Below are 25,283 nucleotides of genomic sequence, written 5' to 3' on the forward strand. Positions count from 1 at the left end.
TGCGAAATTGGTTAATAATAAATGCCTATAAGACTGCTTAAAAAGGGTACTTTGTAAAAGATTGAGGAGAGGTTTCATAATACATGTTCGAAATAAAACACCTCTCTTCGTTTAAATAGTTTATTTCTGCGCGACAAAACATTCATTCGTTTCTTCCAGTTTTGAAACTCAAACCCAGCTAAATAATAAACATAGCCTACATTTCGGCGTATTGTGTTTTTGAAACTTTATTTCGACAGAATTTACGATTTATATAATTTTTGGTCAAAAACAATAGTTTAAATATTGATTTTGCTTTAAAAATAATTTAACAAAATTCTAAGTGCTCTAAAATGGAGAAAATTTCCTCAACTTTGTTGGGCAATGAATACAAATATGCATCAAATTTAGATAATCTTCCACAAACCATGCTGCAAAGCAACGAATTTCATGTGAAACAATCAAATTTAATATTTATTTAAATAAATATATATCATTTACTTTCATTGGCAAACAAATAATTGCACACAAACACTGGCATGCGATAACAATAAATTCTTAACTTCTTCCCTAAAAATATGCTTCTCTCTCTCTCTCGCTCTCAGTATACTCATCTTCGACTATTTTTAAATGCATCTTCATTTTCCATACGGAATAATGGTATACGGAATATGAAGTGCACTTAAAACTACGAGTGTATTTATGTACACAAATGTCTGCTATTGCTATCAAAATACACACACATACACACGAGGGCTTGCATGCCTGCATATGCTTCGAGTAGATGAATGCTCGTTCAAGTGCAATTGCATACAACTTTTGTTCAATTCCATTTTCTTCCAACTTCTTGTCTGACTTCATAAGATGGCACTTATGTCTGTGCGCCGCTATTCTCTCGTTTGCAGACAGCGACAGTCGAATTTTATGCTTGAGTGCGGAGTATATGGGTTGGGCGCATATACACAGACACGCACATCTATAAATGCTTGCATATGCATATGAAACTATGTCAGAGATCTGTCTGTGTGTGTTTGCATATGTGATGCTGGTGCAAGTGCTTTAATATTTCTCACACGCTTAATGGAAAAGAAACGGTAAATTTGTGAATACTGTTATACTCGTAGGTATGTACGTGTGTGTATAAAAAAGTGTTGGAGCCGCTAGTGACAGCGCAGTTATGCCGTTGAAACAGCTTTTGTAAAGTTTCTCTATGAATTTTGGCATTACTTTTGTTTCACTTTAGTTCGCTCTTTCGTTGGAAAAACAATTTGTTTAAAAGGTTTGCGCTTTCAGTTGTGCCATTGGTGGCAATGGTTAAGGTTATGTATATTCTTCTCGGCAAACACTCAAATCTTTGTAACAAATTTTAATACAGATATGTAAGAAAGAATAGCCTAAAAGCTTACAATGAATTAAATAAAATCATAAACAAATTGGTCATAAAATAAAGTACGAAAACCCGTATAGTTGAAAAATGTTGCCTACATTTGGGAGCAAAGATATAAAATACAATTTATACAATTCCATTATTAGTTTTTATGGTTGTGTTAATATTAAATTTTGAATTTTATTGCTACAAATAATTATTTATACCAAATTATGCTTATAAATGTTCTTCATACTATATGCTCACATTTAATAAAATACCATTTATGTATATAACTGAAATAGCTCTCCTAGATTTATCATAGAATAATTATCTATCCAATAAGCTTGCTACACTTGGCATACACTCGGAAATAATATTTCCCTCTCGCTTGATGAACAAGAAACGATATTTGTAAGAAAAATCGTGTATTTGAAAAATGTTGCCTACATTTGGGAGCGGAGAAAAAAATTCAAAATTGAACTATTTACTTTTATGATTGGGCAAATATAAAATATTTAATTTTATTTTTAAAAATAAACGTGAAATACCTTCATTAGGCTACTGATAATATCCACATATGCTTACATACAATAAAATACCTTTAATATTTCCAAAACACCACACCCCAGTACACTCTACAATAATTATCCGTCTAATAACTCTTGGCTCACACTCGAAAATAATGCCTTCATCACACACACAGCATAGCAGCTTCAAGCAATTATTCAGCTGAATGCATTTATCATCCACCTAGACTAGTGAAAATAAATCTTCCACCTTAATAGAGCGATGATTGCGAGAATGCAGAGGAACTCGGAAAGCTTCGAAAACATATGCCAGCAATTATGTTCACAACTATGCTCAACTTGTTAGCCGCACACAGACACACATGTACATACATCTGTGTGTAGGTGATAATTATATTGAAAATGGCAAAAAGCCAGCAATTTATAGCCAAAAAGTTGAATTCAATTTTCGCAATTAAAGCATGTGAGTGCGCCGATAATGTGCTAGAGATGCTCGAGAGTATAAAGGATATAAGAGTGATGGTGGAGCTGAGAGCTGGCGCAAGTTGGAGAATTAATGCTTATAGTTTAAGAAAGTGCTAATGAAGTCAAGTAGCAAACTGTGAAGGAACTATTACCGTTAATAATAACATTGAACTTCTAGTGTTAAATATCACTAGTGTTTAGGGCATAATATTGTACTTGTTTTTCACGATAAAAGGCTAAAAGCAAGTGAAGAAATTCCCAGAAATATATACACCAACAACACTTGTAGTGGCAATAATTTGAGCCTGAAACAGCTTGTTAAGGTATGATTGAGTAATTATTATGACAAATGCTAATTACAGTTAGCTAAAATGTGACGAAACGTATAACTGTTGCTGTTGTTGTTGTTGCAAATGGTGTTAAATGTGGCAAAATAGTTCAGCAGCTAGACGTTAATTATTTAGTTTTTGCCTAACGAATGTGCCAATACAAAAAAACGAAATATAGAAATGGCAGCAACCACGACTAAGCAAGGTTATAAACAGCAATTAGCACGAAACAAAAGTGCGAACCAAAACAGAAAAAATACAGAATTATTTTCATTATTTAACCTCGTTCATGTTCGTGTTCGTGCCTGTAATGTGCGACGCAATACAAAACACTTCATTAGCGGCGGCACTTGGCAGTTGGGCAATCAATGAGAGAAAAAGTAATAATTACAATTTAGTTACTTTTCTTGCCTTGCAATGCGTCAACTTTTTTCACTTTGCTTTCCTGCTTTCCACGCCACCTTTGCGCTACTGCACCGCCGCCTAAATGCCGTTTGAATAATTGGCATTATTGCTTATTTAGCACGAATTCAAGCGATTACAAACACACTCTCGCAGTCGCATGCATCCACAAATGGTGTGCTAAATGTTGTTGTACTTGTGTGTGTATGTGTCTGTGTGCACAGCAGTCGATAACTAGCTTTCTGACGACTATTAGTCGTGTCAACGTCAATGTTGACAACAGCGGCTGGCAAGCTTTCAACACGACATTTCCTCCGGCTGGCGCCACTTTCTACCTTATTGCCAGCGCAAAGCCTTGCACACTCCCTTATAGCAGGCGTTTTCTCTTTACGGATCTTATGTCTCTATGGTTATTTTGGATTGTTACTTTGGCAGCTAAAGTGTTGTAATTACACTATGTTGGAGTGTAAGTATTTGCACACACTTACTTATGTATATATATATATACTTATATTATATATTAAGCTGCTGGTGACCCAATTTGTTAGCGAAATGTGTAATTGTATCAGCTACTTGACTTTTGTAATGCGGCAATAATGACAGCGGAAACATATTATGTTATACGAGTATGGAGAGGATAAGTTAATATTGAAGTATGCTTTTGGGAGCATTGAACATTGAGAATATGTTTCTCACTGCACTGATATTCATATATGTATATCGCAAATTTAATTTATTAAATTATAATTAATATGAAGATATGCGAAATCGAATTATAGCCACGCCTACTACATATATTTTGAATTCCATCCGATTCTGTTAGAGGTGGTGAATTAAACTTAGAAGACGATATCGGACAAAGCAAAAATAAAACAACTTAGCAGCCAGAAATGGTCGAAAACGAACTCTAACTCTTCAAGTCGTATATGAGAGCCTCCGAATCAAAAGCTGACTTTGTAGCGAAAATATTAGGTTGGCGAATATCTCCATTACGCCTTTTTGTCTTATGAATTTCGCTGCTATGTATAAAGCGCTACAGAGCTTGTATCTGTATCTGGATGGTACTCTCGACAGCATGGATAAGCCAGTCGGCGGAAGACCTGTGACGACGAATATCGATCAAATCCATTGATCCGACAATATCAAGCGAAAACGGTCGTGGTCGAAGGCTGGTGGATCGTCCCAAACAGTGGCCAAGCCGGGATTGACGGCCAGGAAGGTTTTGATGTGTGTTTGGTAGGATTTGGAAGTGAATCAGCCACTATGAGCTGCTCCCATTAGGCCAGATGTTTAATTCTACCATCTACTGCGAACAACTGGACCACTTGAAGCAGGCGATCGACCAGAAGCGTCCAGAATTGGCCAACAGGAAGGGTGTAGTGTTCCACCAAGACAACGCCAGACCACACACTTCGTTGATGGCTCGTCAGAGCTACGGGAGCTCGGATGGGAGGTTTTATCGTCTATACCATATAGCCCGGACATAGCGACAAGTGATTACCACCTGTTCCTGTCCATGACGAACGCCCTTGCTATAAAGTTGAACTCAAAAGAGGCTTGTGAAAAGTGGTTGTCCGAGTTCTTCGCAAATAAGGAGCGGGGCTTCACCCAAGGGGGTATTATGAAGTTGCCGTCTAGATGGAAACGACATATATTTGAACTAAATCCGATCACTAAAACACTTTTTATAAAGCATTGAATAAAGAGCAAAAAAACAGAAAGGAGATATTTGCCAACCTAATATGATCAAATAATTTCATTATGACTGATTGTTATCGATTTTTAAAGCAAAAATTTCAATAAAATTCTTTTAAAGCTTCGATAATATGCAGTGAAGCTTTGCAAGTAAAAAATATTGACTACAACTTTATTTCCACATTTGCCTGGCCAACTCTACCACTTTTCCCCCAGTGAAATAGTATAGTAAATTAATAGCGACAAATAATTGCAGCAACTCGCTTGCCCTTGTAGTGCCATCAAGTAAACGCCCCGTTGAACTCATTCGCCTTCAATTAATGCAACACCGCCAGTCATTAGCCACTTTAAATGCCAATTACCAAGACCAAGAAGGCGCGGAAAAGCACAACAAGGCAACTGGTCTCCTACACCCTCTCTCAACCTATGCTTCAACCCTCTCACGCTCTCACAAAAAAAAAATACCTAGAAAAAACTGATTTATGTCACTCAGGAATGCGTGCCACGCTTCCGCCTTTTAGCACTTCGAATGCGCCGCGGTCACCCCCCTCTCTCTCTCTCACTCTAGCCCACAACTAGTTTGTTGATTAGATGCCAATTAATATGCACAAACACACCGACTGGCATTACTGGCTAATTTCTACTAATCGCAAATGTGCGCTAAACCAAAGCGAAAAAATGCGTGTATTTATGTACTTACAAGTACTCGTACATATACTCTTATATATGACTGTATGTTAGCGCAGTGCGGCAGTAAAGTATAATTGCCGCAGATGTATGCGAATATGAAAAAAAAAATATCTGAAGGCGCAGGGAGAGTGCTTGACAGCCAGCTGGCGCGCTCACAACGCACATCACTACAGTTTTAACAGTTTTTTTTTCATATGTTGTTGTTGTTGTATTTACGCATTTCTGCTTGTGTGGTCACGCATAACAATGCGCATAATTACCATTAATGTTTGCTGGCAAAAAAAAAAACCAAAATACGCGAAAAAATTGTTAAAGCAACAAAAGTGTTGACCAAAATAGCTGCTGTTGTTATTGTTGTTGTTCTTGTTAATGGAAATTTATACGCTTTGCTTTTTATTTGTAATCATTTATGACTGGTTTTACAAAACTGTGCACCACAAGCATTTAGCGCGTCGCACACACAAACGAACAACCGAAGCCAGAAGCCGAAAAATTCCACGCGTATTTATGTTTGGCAACACTCACACATACATACATACACATGTACTTGACCTTATCGCCAAATCGGTGGCAAGTACGCTTTCTTGCTCTGCGGCGAGCGCACAATTTAGAGCGCCACCAACGCGCCACCACGGCTGTTGCTTTGATGTTGTTTGCGCGCGAGTGAGCCTTAAATGTGCCTCAACTTGTTGTTGCTATCGTTTTTGGTTGACCATCGCACCCCGCCTACTACAACATACATCTACAATACCTCAACTGTTTGGTTTTGGTTGGCGGCGCGTTGAGTGTGGCTGTGGCAAGCGCTTAGTGTTGCACGTTGCGTGGCATGCCACTTCAAGCTGCCAATGTGGGTAATTAAAATTCGCGCCTTCTGCTGCGCTCGCGCTCATTTGTCAACGAGGGCATTAAACGACGTGGGCGCGCGCCTTTTTGTGCAGCTTCTAATGCCGGGTTATTAGAAGGCAGGCATTTGTGTCACAGTTATTATGTGTGCGTAATTACAAAATTTTGATACCGAGAATTGTGTTTATTTTTAAACTGGTCAATTGTGGGTGGATTTTGATTTTCATTTTTTCTTTGGCATAATATTTGGAAATATAAGGAATTTAATTTTTTATTTTTTATTTGGTCCTGAAGCATTAAAAAATGTTGTAAGTTCTTTCTGAAATGCAAAATCTAAATTTAGACTAGTCTTTTTCGAAATTACCGATCTGACATTTTAACCATTAACCCATTCCCCCCCATTGCACTCTCTTGGATACAGAAGAAAATCATGTTTTTTTTTTACCAAGTGAGTACAATGGGAGTGAATGGGTTAAGGTGTCGGAAGATGACCATAAGCTAAACTCTGCGGAATTTATATATTTTGGATTAATTTTACTTAATATTAAATCAATGCTTTACAATATAAAATATAGTCCACTCACATATTGACTATAAATTTTATCAGTATTAAGTATTACACTAAATAAAATCTGGTCTACCAGAACATAACCTAATCTAAAAGACCGGAATAAATGCATATATATCCTTCAACCAGAGGGTAGCAAATAAGAATTTTAAATAGACACTAGTTGTGAATCTTCAAAGTAAATCTGACAGATACAGATCTATTCATAAACGTTTTGTTGCTCAATATGGTATTATTATGAATAGTTTAGGTCTTATAGATATATTTATGACTAGAAGACCGCTCCGGCTTCGCACGGGTTTCAGCAAACATTTCAAAAGTTATAAGTTTTTACACACTTATACACGTGAAGGCGTTGGGAACGCTCAGAGTTCGAGCTTGTATATTTCTAATATTTTGTTCTTCAAGCCGCTACACTCGCTCCGTACTCGACTATCACGCGCGTACTAGGGAGGTTTTGAAATTTTGTTCAGCACGCAGCTGCGAGCGCTTGTTACTCGACTCTTTGGCACGCGATTGCAATGCGTAGAGAATGACTTGCAAGACGATTTTCAGTTTCAGATTAAGATTCTCCATCACGGAGTCTTTTTGATACCCTCATGTAGGAACTATTTCCAGAAAGTTAAGATTCTAGCAATAAATATAGCCTATGTTACTCGGGGTGAATGAAGCTTTCCAATGGTGAAGGAATTTTAAAATCGGAACAGTAGTTTTTGAGTTTATTCATACATACATACAAATCTTTCCTCTTTATAATAGTAGTTTAGATAACAGAGTTATGTGCAGTCTTCGGAGGTGCTAAAAAAGTTCCTCAACTGCTGACATGATTCCGGCCGAATGAGTCGGTGAGACAAATAACTTCAAAAAGGTTATTAAAGTTGAAAGCATTTCCTATATAATGACCCAAAATTTTTGGAAAATATCAAGAACTAACCAAATGGAGTAATTAACAAAATAGATCGGTCAGTTTCTCTTTCAGTTATGATGTCAGCAATTTTGAAAAATGTCGTTTCGAGTAAAACGCGTTTAAAGTTTCGACTATAGCGGCTTATACCTGCGAGCGGTCGCTCTTTAGAACGCTGTCATTCAAAAACTATTCAAGATTCGACCTATCCACAGGATATTTAAGGAAAATATAAGCTATCGAATAAGCAAAAATACAAAAATCGATTGAAAGTGTCATTTTATAATTTATAATTCCTAACAAGAATAATAAAAACCTTTTCGTAAAGCCAGCTTAAACATTTGTATACAATTTAAAAAATATATTCCGCATTTCTATAAATTTAATAATTTCATATTTTAGTCCCCCACAACTAAACCACCCCTCCCCTTCTCCACAACAAGCAAATTATCACCAACACTTAATACCACGTGCCTAACTGCATGGTAATTGCAACCAAATAAATAAATAAACGCTCATTAGTTAAGTATATAGATTATTGATAGCGCAGCGAGCTTAACATTTCCAAATAACTATGAATATATAACAATGCGATAAATAACCAAACATCAGTCATATCATTAGTGCACATGGCAGCGCACAAATATGAACTAATATTACACAAACTACACATTATAAATATAATACTATATTATGCATATGTGAGTGTGTTTATATGTATATACAAAAACACGCTCGTTAAGCTTTCAACTGTACACACATGTGTATGTATTTAAATGGCGCGGACATTTTTCCAAATATATACCTAATATTTTGTCAACCGTTTTATTAAAGGCACGAATTGATTTATCCTTTGGGATTGAAAATTATACGCTTATTGTAATCTAACCACACACACGTATTTATAAGCACATGGCAAAGCGCAAGTGGCGAGCAATTTTGCTAAGTGCCATGAAAAGTATGGTATAATATGTACAGTTCAAGTGGTAATTGTACGCTTGAGTAAATGGTGTTTACGACCCGTTTCATATGCGAAATTAGTTGTGAAATTCGGAGAAAAAGTTGTGGCCACATATTTATTTATGTGTGAATTGCGTGTAAATTGTAATGAAAATAAGCATATTAATGGCATTAAACTGGTTTTTACTGATTTGTTTTGAATTATTTGCATATATTTTATTGCTTTTTAATTCATATAATTTTAATTTTAATTTTAATTTTAATTTTAATTTTAATTTTAATTTTAATTTTAATTTTAATTTTAATTTTAATTTTAATTTTAATTTTAATTTTAATTTTAATTTTAATTTTAATTTTAATTTTAATTTTAATTTTAATTTTAATTTTAATTTTAATTTTAATTTTAATTTTAATTTTAATTTTAATTTTAATTTTAATTTTAATTTTAATTTTGATTTTGATTTTAATTTTAATATTAATTTTGAAATTTTCATTATTACATTGAAACACCCTGTATTTGTATTTCCAATAATTATCTGCACTAATTATATTTAATATTTTCCGTCCAAAATGCTGTACTAATTATAATTACTGCCACTTATCAGTTGAATAGCTTATATAACCAACCATAATCACCAACAATTAAATATATGCAAGGGCATACATGCCACTGCGTATACGCAACATTGAATTGAGGGTAGCAGAAATTAATACAAATTTTAGTTCCGAAATAATATAGCAAATATTTGATAAATAAACATTTTTGTAGTAAAATTTAATTGCTGATTTTGTAATTAAATAACAGTTGTTAATAACTGCTAGTGAGACTAGCGATATGACCTTTTATTTAGCAGCTAATAATGTAGTTAAATATTATTTTTAAATTGTTTGCGTTTAAAATTGAAATTTTTGTATATTTAATCTTGCTTAAACTGAGTTGTTAACATGAAAATTTACAGCTAAATTAAAAAAATATTAATATAGACATGAGTAATGAAATACGACATGAGATAAATATATAATTTTTTTACAAATATTTTCTATGATAAATTCCAGCAATTTTCTATTAATAACTGCTCAAAAAATTAAACTTTTTTTTTCATAAAAATTTCACCAAAAAAATCATTTACCTGTATCCTAGCAGCAACACGCTCGCCGTTATAGCGATTTGGTATAAACCAGCCTTTTGTCGAGCCCGTCACGAGCACAATGCCGAGGCAAAAGAATAATATTAACGCGGTTATTAGCAATTTCGCGCGCGTCGATATAACCATCGCCATTTTGTTACGTTCTTTTATTTTATTTTTTTTCGACTATTACGCTTAAGCACAATGTAGTAACAAAAACAGCACTTTTGTTAGCACAGAAATTTGGAAATTTTTAATTGGATTGCCAAATATTTTGCTAACAATTTTCTTTTCTTTTAATTTATTTATTTTTGCTAAATTTTTTTCTTTTCAAAATTTTCGCTAACTTTTATTTATGCTTGTATAATTTGCTGCGGATTTGCTTATTTAATTAAACTAAATTGCACTAATGAATGGATTTTCGCGGGAATTTTCGTATAATGCGCGTAAACTTTGCGCGCACTTTTCAACTTTTTGCGCTTTTGGAGCTTTTAATGAACACTATGCATTTCGTTGGCTTAATTATTTTGGAAATTTCAATGATAATTGATAACTTTTGCTTGCACTAGACACTTGTATTTCTCTTTGCTATCGCGGATTTTAATTTATTTTATTTTCTCCTTGTAATTATATTTTATTTGCCACTATTTTTTTGTTTAAAATTCGTGTGTTGCTTTAATTTGCTTTTGTTTCTCAGATATGCAATTAAAGTGCTTTTTTTGATATTTTTTTATATCTATCAGTGGCCTCATGCGATATGTTTATAAGCATTGCTTGTGTTAATTATTTTTAATAACAGACTTATTGGTGATTTGATATGTTATTTGGGTTCGTTTTCGTAATTGATATGGGTTGCTATGAGTTATGCTGTGAGAAAAACAAAGTGGTTTAGTATGATTATATTTTTTGCGCGCACATACATACATACAGACAGACAGACACATATTTATATGTATCTCACAAGGCTTTGTTGGTGGCGCCTTTTATAAATTTAATTTGAAATGGCCGCTGATGGATGAACAAATTTATCTTGTTTTTTCTCTCTTCATATAAATTAAAATTAAAATTAAAATTAAAATTAAAATTAAAATTAAAATTAAAATTAAAATTAAAATTAAAATTAAAATTAAAATTAAAATTAAAATTAAAATTAAAATTAAAATTAAAATTAAAATTAAAATTAAAATTAAAATTAAAATTAAAATTAAAATTTAAAATTAAAATTAAAATTAAAATTAAAATTAAAATTAAAATTAAAATTAAAATTAAAATTAAAATTAAAATTAAAATTAAAATTAAAATTAAAATTAAAATTAAAATTAAAATTAAAATTAAAATTAAAATTAAAATTAAAATTAAAATTAAAATTAAAATTAAAATTAAAATTAAAATTAAAACTAATAATGCGCTAACATCTGTAAACACTTGTTATAAGCATTTGAAACAGGGTTACTCATCCGACATGGCAATCGTAGGTGCGAATTCAATATAAATATATTAATCTAATCAATAATTATAATTTTACTGTATTATATGTATTACTACTCTATTTCAGATAAATAAGAAAGTTGAGAGCGAGGAATTAGACAAATAAGAGAATAGACAATTAAGCTCATCTTCACCGCTAGGATATAATTTATGTAATTACTTGTATAAAAAAGATTGAATTTATAATTCATAGCCGCAATTATTAATATAATATGTCCACGCTATTCAAAATCACATATCTAAATAATTAAGAGCAAAAATACAAAACAACAGTAAAAGAAAGTTAAGAGAAGGCCATCAAAAGTAATGGCAACATCAAGAACATTGTCAAAAGAGTTATGAAATCGAAGAGCAGAAAGGAAAAGTAAGACATACTAAACTTTCATTAAAGTTAAAAACAAAAAATTCGCGCGAAACCAGGGCACATGAGGGACGCAACGCCAGCAGCAGCTTTAACTGCAATTCGTTTTATTTTGATTACATTTTATGAAGCGACCACCAAGCGCAACAACACACGCGCAAACCTTTACTGCATGGCTACATGAAGTAGTGAAGCGCAAATGGGTGAACAAAAATACGCAAAGGAAGTTGAAAGTCGAAAAGCAGGTTCTCTGCACACATAGTAGTACATACACTGTGTACACTTAGCTGGGGGCCAGTGCGCGGCAGTGTGTCAGCGTGCCAGTAGGTGCATGTAGGTGTATGTGTGTTTATGGATGCCTGCTGCTTTAACTTTATTTCCAACTTGTTTACGCGCCGCCCGCTGACTTTTTCACATACAATAAATGAGTACTATGTAACTGTGTGTTGACAGTTATTTGTTGAAGGGACTACGCTTCCATTGCGCTGCCAACCCAATTTATTTTTTGTGATTTTCTACATATTCTTTTTCGCGTCTACTCTTATTATTGCTCTTGTATGTACTTACATATTGGGCGGAAAATGTATAAAAGTTACAACGAAAAACTTTCGTGTTTCCGTGCGCACCCAACTGCGAACAAGCAGAAAAGTTACTCATACGCCCCCCAAAAACAACACACATGCACACACAAGCACACAACGCCTTGACCAACGCAACAGCATGACTAAAGTTTAAAATCACAACGCAACTGCAGTGCTGCTTTAAAGTCAAGCAACCTAAAATGTTAAGTGAAAAAAAGAAATAATTTTGTTTTCGGTTCTACCTAATTGCGCTAATCACTGCACAGGCAAGTAAGTTTCTGCTTTGTCAGCCAATGACCTAACGCGCGATTTACTCCACACTCACTTCACACAATGCGCACAAAGGCGCTTTGTTGTTGTTGTATTCATACTTCTTCTTCTTTCTTTTAAGTACGTTAAGTATGCGACACGCGCCAATCACTGTTATTATATGTACATATTAGTGGCAAAGGTGGCTGTTGTTGCTGTGCAACGACTTCTAGCTGCCTGCAAAAGTTTTATCAGCGCATTTCATTTTTTTGTTTTAATTTTTGGGTTTTTTTCCTTTACCCTTTCGCGTGGCACTCATTTGGTAGCCAATTTTTTTCAGCTTGAAAGCAAAATTTTCGAAATGGCCCAAATGCGATTTTCACTGCTTTCACTTTGCTTGCGTTGGCAGTATGACTTAATTTTCATTGTAAGCGCGCAAAGCGTAGAAAACTCTTTTTAAACATGAAGTGAAGTAGAATGCCAGGCGCTTACTTTGTACAAAACGTCGTTTGCGTTTATGACTTTTGTGCATGTTTTCTTTTTTATAAGTTTTGTAATTTTTATTACTTCCGAAATTATATAACTGACATAAAATCAATGTTTTTACAGTGTTGGTATAGATAATAATTCAATTTTTATTTTAGATTTTTAGATGATAAGTCAATGTTGTACTTCCTTAAAATAAACTAAAATGAATTGACTTGTAAAGATCAAAAACACTAATTTTTTTACAATATGTGGTTTTCATTTCGGTTATTTGGAAAAATTAAACATATTCGACATTTTTGAACTAGTTACGAACTAGTTATTTTGGGACCAGTTGAGATTAGACTGCTGCAGTTTATGAGATCAAGCTTTTCAACGAAAAATAGTTTAAAAGTATATCTTCAAAGACTTTTAAAGACTTCATAGTGTGTTTTTGAAACTAGTTACAAACTAGTTCTTTTGGGAACAGTTGACCTAAATTTACTAAAAGTTCTAAAATCAAACTTTTAAAAGAAATATATTATATATCTATATTTTTAAGGATTTTAAATGAGATTTTTAAACTAGTTACAAAATAGTTATTTTAGGACCAGTTGAGTTTAAGTTGCTGTTAGTTATCATATCAAGTTTTCACTCACACTCTATGGACTTTCTTTAACACCCCCAACGACTTTCTTTTATGTTAACATTGTTTTTCTCTATTTGCGACAGCTTAAAGTTTGACAAGCTTCCAAAGTCTTATAATGAAATTACCTACTTTCACTTTGAGGCAAGCGACAGCGCCAGCAGCTTCGCGGATATGCCAATGCACACGCACAGTGATACTTATATAAATATTGAATGACTTTAAAAGGGTGCTTTGAACGCGAACGCAAAACTTTATCACCAAAACCAAGTACGTAAAATGAGTAATGACTTTGTGACAACAATAATAAAGCGCTGAAAAAAAACATGATTTAAGAAGCGCCTAAAGAAGTGCGTAAGTATTGGTAAGGAGTCTATAAGGCATTTAATGTGTTTAGAGTGAAATTAAAAATACATAAACACTTACATAGTAAAATGGTGGGTATAAAAGGAAAGAGAAGAGAAGAGGAAGCAATTTGATCTCTTTCCATGATATGTATGCGCGTGTGTGTCAGTGCAAATCGCCTTTTAAGCAAAACGCAAAACAACTAAATTGGCTATGGCAAATGGATAATAGAAAAGGGTTCAAAGAAAGCTGAAAAGCTTCCACTCCCCTCTCATCACCAGCAGCGCCACTATTTCGCCGCCAGCCTAGCGCACGCATAATGGAGATAATGACAAAGATGATTATCTTATAATAAAATAAATGATTTTATTATTTTATAATAGCTGAGGTTACAGCCACAGCACAATGAAACGAGAAAAAAAGGCGACGCGACAACCGCAATAACAGCTAAATAATGAAGCACGCAGTCGCTTGGTTGGTTGACTGTGGTGGGGCGGTAGTAAATTTTCTTCAAAGTTGAAAAGTTTTCGCCTTCGCTGCATCACTAATTTGCCTGGCGTAGCGTTGGCGGCAACTGCGGCTGTGGCTTGTTACAAACACAGTCCCTGCTGTTATTCTCAACTTAAGCGCTAGCAAATGGCAGGACAATGCCGCGCCATTTTTTACGCTTGACAATTTCGGCTTGTGCCATGTTATGCTTTTAATAATAATTCGCTTGCCGCGAGCTAAGTGAAACGCAGCATCCTTTCGCTAGCACACTTTCGCTAGAACTTGGCCTAACTTTCTGCTTTAATTCACTTTCGCTTGCTGCTTTGTTGTTGTTGTTGTTTTTTTTTTTTTTTTTTTTTTTTGTTTCAACTTAACCCAGAAAATCAGTGCAGCGCTAGAGATTTACGGCGCCAAACGTACAAAGCTCCAAAGCGGCTTTAAGTTGCGCCACTGCTTGGCTGTCATATATACATACACACATACATATATATATGTATGCTCTTATTTATATAATTTTATTTTTAAAACTGCCATATATCAGCGCTAATATCATTTTACATTAACCTCAATGTGCGTTTGATCGATGTTCTTGATATTTATGCGCCAGTTAATGTCGTTCTTCCGCCGCCAGTTTATTACTTTATTACAGCACAAACCATATAACTAAGTAATTAAGTGTTGCTAGTCTATTTTGCTTGACTACTGCCAGCTGACTGTCTTGTCATAAGCGCGCAACACATTAAGTAGTTGCATTGAAGTTGGCTCAACACGTACAACAATTGACATTAATGTGTCTCCCTTATACACATACACACACTCACACACATCCATAGGCGTACAAATAATGACATGTGTATTATATGAAAATGAAATAATAATATGCCTCACATGCTCATACACACTCGAATAGTTAGCATAAGCATTTATCATGCGCTCATTTGTACATGACATACTTAGTAACGCCTGCAGCTGTGACTGTAAAGTTATTAGTTGCGCTTTTGTGTGTGGGGAAAAAATATATACACATTAATTAAATAATGCTAGAGTACTAGAGTAGTTAGGTGTTTATGCATAGAAATCTACTATACAGCATATTTATTAAATTACTTCAGAGAAGATTATAGCTAGAACGTTTTTTCGGCTTATGTATGCCGCTGCGTATACGTAACTTTTTTGTATGGTGTGTGAAAATGCTGAAAAGTTTGCTAGAGTTGTATATTATATATGTAAAAATATTATGTTTTAAATAGTTGAGTTACACGTCATAACTCTATTTTCAGTTGTAATAAAGTTGTCTCTGGAAGACCTGTGACGACGAATACCGATCAATTCATGGAAAACATCGAGTTAGACGGGCATATGGCATCGCCCAGGAGATGGGAGTTAGTCACCAAACCATTTTAAACCATCTGCAGGAAGCTGGATACACAAAAAAGCTTGAGTTTTGGGTGCAGCATGATTTGACGCAAAAAAACCTTCTGGACCTGCTGCTGAAACGGAACGAACTCGACCCATTTTTGAAGCGGATAGTGACTGGCGACGAAAAATGGATCACAAACGATAATATCAACCGAAAACGGTCGTGGTCGAAGGCCGGTGAATCGTCCCACACAGTGGCCGAGCCGGGATTGACGGGCAGGAAGGTTTTACTGTGTGTTTGGTGGGATTGGAAGGGTATCATCCACTATGAGCTGCTCCCATATGGCCAGACGCTTAATTCTACCATCTACTGCGAACAACTCGCCCTCTTGAAGCAGGCGATCGACCAGGAGCGTCCAAAATTGGCCAACAGTAAGGGTGTAGTGTTCCACCAGGACAACGCCAGACCACACACTACGTTGATGACTCGTCAAAAGCTGCGGGAGCTCGGGTGGGAGGTTTTATCGCATCCACCATACAGCCCGGACATAGCGCCAAGAGATTACCACCTGTTCCTGTCCATGGCGAACGACCTTGGTGGTGTAAAGTTAAACTCAAAAGAGGCTTGTAAAAAGTAGCTTTCCGAGTTCTTCGCAAATAAGGAAGGGACTTCTACGAGGGAATTATTAATAAATTTCCGTCTAGATGGAAACAGATTATTGAACGGAACTGTCTTTATTTGAACTAAAGACGATCACTGTAACACTTTTTATAAAACATTGAATAAAGAGCAAAAAAGCGGAAAGGAAATATTTGACAAAACAAAATCGTTAAATTTTATTCAAATTGGTTTCAGATAATTCCATATTAAGCATAGAAACCAGAATTTACAGCGTTTCTACTACAAGCTCTAAGTTATTTATTTATATGAGCCTACATGTATGCTTCTGAGCTTATTTAGAGTCTTTAAAAAATGTTGCCTACATTTAGGATGCTATGAAAAATAATATTTTTTTCTTAAATAAATTCTTGATTTAATGCATAAACTTTAAAAGGTGGGTTTTAAAAGATTAGTCTTCCTGATGTCTCTTCTAATTGCAAAATTTATATATAAAATTTATAAAAATTCCACGATATTAAATGTCAACTATTTTTAAATCATATACTGAACACACACAACAAATTTTATCTCCTACTTACCCAAATAACACATATGCTTATGAGTCGTAACCAACTCTCTGCAGGTATAAGAAAAATTAGCGTAATTGCCCGCGGAATGGCTGGCGAAAAAATAATATTATAATTTTTTAAGAAATTTATGTTCATTATTTATGCATGTCATGCCATAATGATAATAACAATACGCGCAGTATTAACGGCAATATAAAATATAAATGTAGGCAATGACTTTGGTGTTGTCCCTAACAACACACGCGTCAGCAGTTAGCCCATACATGTGGCATATAGGTAACAAACCGAAAACAAATATGAATAAACTTAGTGTAAGAGGCATGTAAACAATTTTCCGCGCATTTTTTCGCCATTTTAATTATGTCAACATTTTATTTCAAAAGCATTTATTACATTTATAGCTGACTGCCTGCATATATACATACATATGTGGCACGCACAGAAATTGCGTTGAAATTTGTATAGACAGACATGGATATTTTATTTACCAGCAAGTTTGTCATGTGAGTTAGTCTACTATAAAGCTTAAGCCGGCGGCGCGTGCTGGGACTAAGCATTTGTGCAGGTGCACATGAAGGGTCTGCTGGCGCTGCTTTATTTTTGAATACGCAGTCAGTCACACTGTCTGCTGTCTATTTGATGTAAAAGCATTTACATGCGTGTGTGCTGTTTACAATTTACTGCCTTGTATGCTGATGTGAAATGTTAAATCATATTTAATTAAAAGGCACAAGTGAGTAAGCATCCCCTTTCGGCGGCAAGACTGTGTAACAGAATTAATTGTAACTACTAATTTTGTTGATCTGGTGACATTATTTTAATTTAAATTTTCGATATTTTTGCTATTAAATTTTATTATATTAAAATTGAATTTAAAAAAAAAGTATTATATAAAAAATATTAAATTATTAAAAAAAAAAATAATTTTCAGAATTTTCGAATTTCTTTCAAAAATCCTAAATTAATATTTTTTTTATATAAAATTAAATTAAATATTTTTTTTTTAATTTATCCATCAATGAAAAATATTTTGGAAAAATTAAAAAATCCAAAAAAAAAATATTTTTTACACAGTATCACTACCCAGTCAACCCCCTGTGCACAAACAGCGTCGCCATGGCACTGCATGCTTGCTTTTTTCCAACGAATTGAAATGAAATTTAATAACTACATAAATGTTTACACGCAAAATATCCTTTTTCCATGTAACCGCCACCCCTCACAACACTCAGCAGCCATCAGCTACTAGAGACCACAAGCATAAGTGTGCCACTTATGCGCTTTTGTCAAACCACTTTTTATTCTAACTCACACACACATTAAATGACTTTTACCTTGCTACACACGCTCCCCCCTGCTGTGTGATCATACAATATATTCTTTTATTTGTCTATTGACTATTTAGGCCCGTCAACAGTATTATTTATACAAAACGTTTGTTGTCATTGTTGTTGTTGTTGCTAGTGGCAGCAGCATTTTGTGTAATAATAACACAGCAAGCAAAACATTTAAAATACGCAATCACACGCTGTGCGCCGCTCATGTGCATATATAGCGAGGGTCATATGTGTGTGTGTGTGTGCGTGTGTTTGTCGTTGTGCGCGTGGGCGGTGCGCCACTGCGTATAATGAATTAGCATGCGTGTCTTGCTCTGCGTCACATATATTTCGTTTCTGACAAAATTAATTTGTTCTTGCAGTTAAACTGTCATAAACTACAAATCACTGCTTAGGTGGAGGAAACTTAAAAATTTGCTGAAGTAATAAATGTCCTTAATATAATATGAAGTTAATGTAATTTGTATACTGTTTTCATATGGCACGCAAGCTTTGACGTTAGGACAAACTTTACTATAGTTTTTCAGAAGTCAAAACTTTTTTTATTTTTTTTGATAAGCTTTATTTTAAGAATGAACAAAAGATGATTTAGAGCAGATAAGAGGTTTCATAAAATTAATAAGAGTTGCCACCTGTTTCAAAAAAATATTTAGTGTAATAAGTATCTGAAGAAGAAATATCACGAGGTTTTAAAGAAATATATAACAAAACACGTAGACCAAAAAATTACTGAATCAGAGTTGCCACTAAAAATATATATTTATTTGTATATACATTTATGTATACGTGTTTTCCATAAACATGGAAAATAACAAAATATTATGCTAAAATTTTCGAGACATTTCTAATTTCGAAAAGTATTACTGAAAAAAAAAAATTAAAAAAAGAGTTGCCATCTGTGTCGAAATTAAGATTCACTTCTTAAGTAAAATATTTAAAATATATCAAATAAAAAATTTTTGTATAAATATTAGGTCTACAACTTTGCTCCGCCGTTTTCTAGTAGATGTCTCTAGGGTCAAGCAGTGGTCGATTAAATCGATTTTTTTTATATCGATCTTGGACATTTGTGTTAACATTAACCCAACAAAATATTTGTAAATATATGTTTGCATTCCAAAATTATTCTCAACTGAAAATGTTTACTTTTTAAGCCGAATTTTCGACATTTGCGTTAATGTCTCTAGGGTCAAGCACTTGTCGATTAAATCGATTTTTTTTATATCGATCTTGGACATTTGTGTCAACATTAACCCAACAAAATATTTGTTGAGATCTGTTTGCATCCCAAACTTATTCACAACTGAAAATGTTACTTTTTGAGCCGAATTTTCGACATTTGCGTTAATGTCTCTAGGGTCAAGCAGTGTTGCCAACTTTTTGTAAATTCAGAAATATTAATTTTTTTAACAACCGATTGTAAATGATGGAGGATGATTTTTATGATAGTTTTATGCAGCAAATATATCTTAAACATAGTTACCACCTATTTCAATAATATCAAATAGGGTTGCCACCTAGAAAAAATATTTTCAATCCATGCTACTCAATATATAAGATATAATATTTATTATTTTTAACTCTATACAGTTATAAATATATTCAAATGCTGCCAGAGCTACCATATTTAAATAAATTATAGTTTTCTGATAAACCAAAATCATTATAATATATTATTTTCAGAAGATTTAAAGCAATAAAGTCTTTCAAAATTATGAAAATCCTTTCTACATGGTAAAATTTGTTATTAATTTCTAGAAAAAATTGAAATCTTCGTAAATAAGCTACTTTAAAAATGTTAGGCTGTGAAAACTCTCTTTGCAAAAATTAAAAAAAAAAAAAACAGAAGAAGTATTCATTCTATGGCGAAACACACCAATTTTATAATTTAAACTTCACATTTTTCAACCAACTGGAATAAAAATAACTCTAAATAATATCTACCCTCAGCAAACTAAACAAATTTACTACGCAAGTTTAAATATATGCCTCTGAAACTTTATTATGTGTGTTTAACAACTAGTAACACAAAGCATATTTCTGCTTTCCGCGGTTAGCCGCCGTGTATGTATAAACAAAATTGATGAACTGGCTGAAAGACTGCCTAATTTCCGAGAAAATGTCAAATAATTATACAACTAAGGACAATTATATGTACATATATGTACATATATATTAATTTTATATATTCAAATTTATTTATGAACACCCACATGCTACTCTCAGCGCCTTTTAAGGCCGCATGCTGTGTGACCATTTATGCTTTGAACATTCTAACTAACAACAACCACAACAAAAACAACAACTAATGTCACTACAAAGTCAGAAATACCAAAACTGACAGGTACACATACACAGCTATGTATATAGACATGTGCAACACTAATTGCACGACAAGCGACGCGCTTCAATGTTAACTAGCTGCCATTTGTTACACAAAAGCGACCACATAGCAGGTTTCGCGGTCTGCCAACAGCAGTTACACACACACACGCACGCATACATCAAAAGCACTTAGGATCAACATTAATAGCAGCATAAAGGCAATAACTAAAATACCTTTGTAGCTTACAACTGTATTTCCTCTACACACAGACACACACAAACGGCGCTTTGATGAAATATTTCCATATAACAAGCATTGTGTGTTAATAAATATTTTCGCGAATTGCTCAAAGCGCAGCTTGTGTTGTGAGCTCAGCGCATACCAATTTATTTTCGGTCAAAGTATTTGTTGAATTTCGACTGCAATTTGGCTTTTCACTTTCCTAACCAAACTCATTGAGGTCATACACAATGAGAGCACGCCAAGCGTCGAGTCGTCTCTCAATTTCGCTTCACCTTCAAAGCAATTAATATTTAATTACAGACGCTTCTCATAACTGAAACGTAATTATTGTGCATATTTCACGCGTCACGTGTTCGCTTTTGCACTGCCCCGGCACTTTGGCGGACAGCAGGCGAAAATTTCGGCCATCAAATTGTTGCTTAATTAATAACTAATTAAATGTCGCGTATACGCCATGCTGGGCAATATGGTTGACACGGAGTGTGCGAAATTTTCAACTATGAGGGAGAGGGATTCGGATTCGAATAAAATAAAATAATATAAAATTAAATTAAATTAAATTAAATTAAATTAAATTAAATTAAATTAAATTAAATTAAATTAAACTAAATAAAATTTAAATTAAATTAAATTAAATTAAATTAATTCTTTTTAGAAAGCACACAATATAACTTTGGAAGAACCCTAATTTCCACAATTAATATCTTCTTATTCTGCAATTAAAAGCACAAAGATATTGCAAAGTACACTAGAATACGAACATTTACAGAATAAAAGGGATATAGAAAGAAATAAATTCCATTAAAACCACGCATTTAATAGAAATATCCAGCAGCAACAGCAGTAAGTAGAAAATACTAAAATTTCAATTTCGAAACATCAAATAAAAACGATTCCATATTGTATGAAAAACCGAAATCGCTGCCAGCTGTACAAGTACAAGTGAAAAACAAGTTACAAAATGCACTCAAATAAAAATGCCCTTTAGCCTTACAAAACATAAAGAATTAATGGAAGAATACAATCACACAGCAAACTCACATACACACGCACAATTACCGTGAACCAAAAGAGCGCAACAACAATCTGGTAAAAGTGCGTACAAGTATACTCATTAAAAATTAATTTGCTTGCTTGTACATTAACAATAAAACAATAATAATGCAGCATTACTTGTGTATGTGTGTGTGAATCTTTATTGCAAAAATTCTTGACTTGTATGTGGTGGTGTAGGTGTGCGTTGAGCACTTGTCCTTACAGCACACAAATAATGCTAAAGTAATACCGAAAATGCCAAGTATTTGCCGTGCTGCTGCTGCTGCTTTTGTTGCTTGTTGCTGTTGTTTTTGCATTTTTCATACGCTTAGCTGGCATAAAGCTTTTCATTATTACTTTATTTCATCATGCGTTGATTTTATGATTTTGTGATTGTATGCCATTATAATTTATAGCATAAGCTGGCTTTTTGCTTTCCGCATGACGCCGACGCCAGCGTTGATGCTATTGCTCACATACAGCCCACATGATAAGCAGCGTATGTACACAGTATGAAATATTTAAATAAAATTAAAGCAGAACGTTGAAACGAAGAATTAATAATGACAAAAATGTTAATTGAGAAATTCCATTTGGTTGCATGTACTTAGGTTGAACGTAGAAGTATTTTATTAAATATTGCGTGTACGCTACGTTAACTTGCAATGCCAGTATGCAAGTGCTCAGGGGTGTATTCAGGCAGCAGTGCTTGAGTGTATGAATATGATTAAATTGCAATTAAATTTAAATTGAAAGCTAATGGAAGACATGTTTATTTTGAGGTAAGAATTAAGAATATTATGAGATTTTTGGCTTTGAGATCAAACAAAAAATATCAACAGTTAGCCACTTCCAATTTTTAATTTTTTTTTTTACACTGGGAAATATAATAAAATGCCAATAGGTGGCGCTGTTGTTGAATTATTGTAAATATTATTATTTATAGGCCGATTTCAATCACATGAAAGATATATTTTGGCAAGACAAAGAGTATAACATTCAAAAAGTAATTCGCTTGGTGGCGCTAGAGTCAAATTTCTTTCAGAAAACCATTTTAAAATCCCATTTGAAGAGTTATATTAGAATTTAATTTGAAAAAATTGTTCCGTTATGTGGCGCTAGTGTCCAATAACTTTGAAAAACCAGTTTTTGATTCGATTTGAATCATATTATAGTCATATATTGCCAAGAGAAACGAAATGCATAAGAAAAATTGTTTCCGCTAGGTGCCGCTGGAGTCAAATTATTACAAAAGTACTTTTCTAAGGTCGAATTTGTGTTACAAACGAGATATTCAGGTTTATATTAGCAAGAAGAAATAAACTAGACTTTCAAAAATAACTGATAGATGTCGCTGATATCAAATTATCATTAAAACGGATGAAGTAATATACTTTTAGCATTTGTTTCTCTCAGAAATGGTGCTCAGTTCTTTCTGGGCAGATACTGATACAATAAATCTCTTCTTCAATGAGGAATCTTAAGTGATAATTAAAAACATTGTAACCAAGAGGTAAGTGAAAGTTATAATAACCATGTTCAATGAAGCTATATGCGCTCCATTAAAGCACTAAACACATTTTAAAGCTAAAAATCTACCCGAGCAAATATTATATTGGCCGATATTAAATTCCTTAATTTAATTAAATTTATGATAAATTATTGCTTATGCAACGCTGCATATGTCTCAAGCATGTATTTTGTATTATATTTCGCTGCATATTTGCACCCAACTGTGTGTTTCACATACCAAACAAATTTTTGTTTCAAGCAAATGCATTCATTAAGGCTTGTTGCATCTAATATTTCAATATTATGAAATAGGAAATTATTAATTAATTTATGTATGCGCCTTAAAGCTGTGCCATTGATTGGTATGCACGCACACACACGCATATACACTTGCATAAATATTTGAAATCTAATACATGTACAGCGGCATCTTTGAAGGCGAATTTCGAGCACAATGATGCATGTAAAATATTTGATTTAATTAAAATGAAATTCACATTCTCCATTACATACATACACACACATAGCTATACAAGCATATTATTGGTTTTTGTGCACTGTTGAGACAGCATGAGCTGCACCGTCAATCTGTTCTTATGAAATTTAAACAATAATTCCAACTAAAATATCGAAATCTCCTTATTTTTATTGTGGTAGTCTTATGCTTTGCTTGAAAAAATTGCCATATTTTAAATTACAAATCGTTTTTGCCACTCATTTATAAGCCTTTGCTGTTTTCCGTATCCGCTTTTTCAAAGCTCGCACTTTGTGTGTTTAAGCTGTGTGCAACAGCTCTTCAATTAATCCGCTCAATGATGGCTTTTGACAATTCAAATGTGATTAAGTTGTCAAAATTGCATTGCTGTTTCGCACAGCAAAGCGGAAATGTACACATCTACACATATAACTGTATTTAACTCTATGTGTGGTAGTGATATGCATTTGTTATTGAAAATGTAAATAAAATTTCAATATTTGTAAGGCTAAATTGCGGATTTTAATTGTGCATATTTTTTTATAAATTCGTGGCATATATTTGAAAATATAATATTCGACAGCTTACTAATATGTATAGCAACGAACTCACTTACCAATAAAAAATAATAAATATTTCAATGATCTTTCACCTCAAGGAAATAAAAAGCAATAAAGCATGGTAATTAAAAATAAAAAAAAGGAAGAATAATAAAATGAATATTGAGTTTTTAATACTTGAATATTTTAGTTGGTTTATTATTTGAATTATAGAGTCAAAAATTAATTACAGTCAGCTTAGAGAGGGCACACAGTTGTCAGAATTTTTAGTTCTTTAAAGTGAGTACAAACATTTACACAAGGAAATATAAAAACATTTGAAGTAAGCTATTGCTTAGAATAAAAAAAAAATAATTTTATTCATTGTATATATGTATATAATATATTTTTATTAACTTAATAAAAATCAGAGTTTCAAGCAATAATCAATTTTGCGGAATAAGCAAAACAAATGCCACTTATCAGTATAATGGTTGCTACTTTCGAATACTTGAGCTTTTTCGATAATCTGACAAGAGTTATTTCAAAATTTTGTCATTATTATAATCAGTTTTACCTTAAAGTTTTTCCTTCTAAAATCGATTATATACGAGGGCTGCTATATATATTTCTGGCCTAGTCAACACTAAGTGTTGCCAGATGCAATCTGATATTTCCATTGGAAAGTTTGACATTTTTAGCATAACATCACTCAGAACGTTTTGTCATTTAATCGTGAATTGTTTTATTTACAGGGAATTAAAAAATTCATCTCAGCCAAAAA

General features: G+C 33.4%; 1 protein-coding gene across 14 annotated transcripts in view; it reads right to left on the reverse strand.

Moving 5' to 3' along the window:
* LOC105214797 (collagen alpha-2(IX) chain) overlaps nucleotides 1–25,283 on the reverse strand; it is a 409,572-nt gene that overhangs the window by 281,148 nt on the left and 103,141 nt on the right. For 2 of the 14 annotated variants that reach the window (XM_054230423.1, XM_054230422.1), the window contains exon 2: nucleotides 9,862–10,725. The exons of the other annotated variants lie outside the window; for them this stretch is intronic. In XM_054230423.1, coding sequence (XP_054086398.1) covers nucleotides 9,862–10,011 — 150 coding nt within the window. In that variant the 5' untranslated portion in view covers nucleotides 10,012–10,725. The remainder of the gene's footprint in view (nucleotides 1–9,861; nucleotides 10,726–25,283) is intronic. 14 annotated transcript variants of the gene reach the window in all.

The sequence above is a fragment of the Zeugodacus cucurbitae genome, chromosome 4 (genome assembly GCF_028554725.1).
Source record: "Zeugodacus cucurbitae isolate PBARC_wt_2022May chromosome 4, idZeuCucr1.2, whole genome shotgun sequence".
NCBI lineage: Eukaryota > Metazoa > Arthropoda > Insecta > Diptera > Tephritidae > Zeugodacus > Zeugodacus cucurbitae.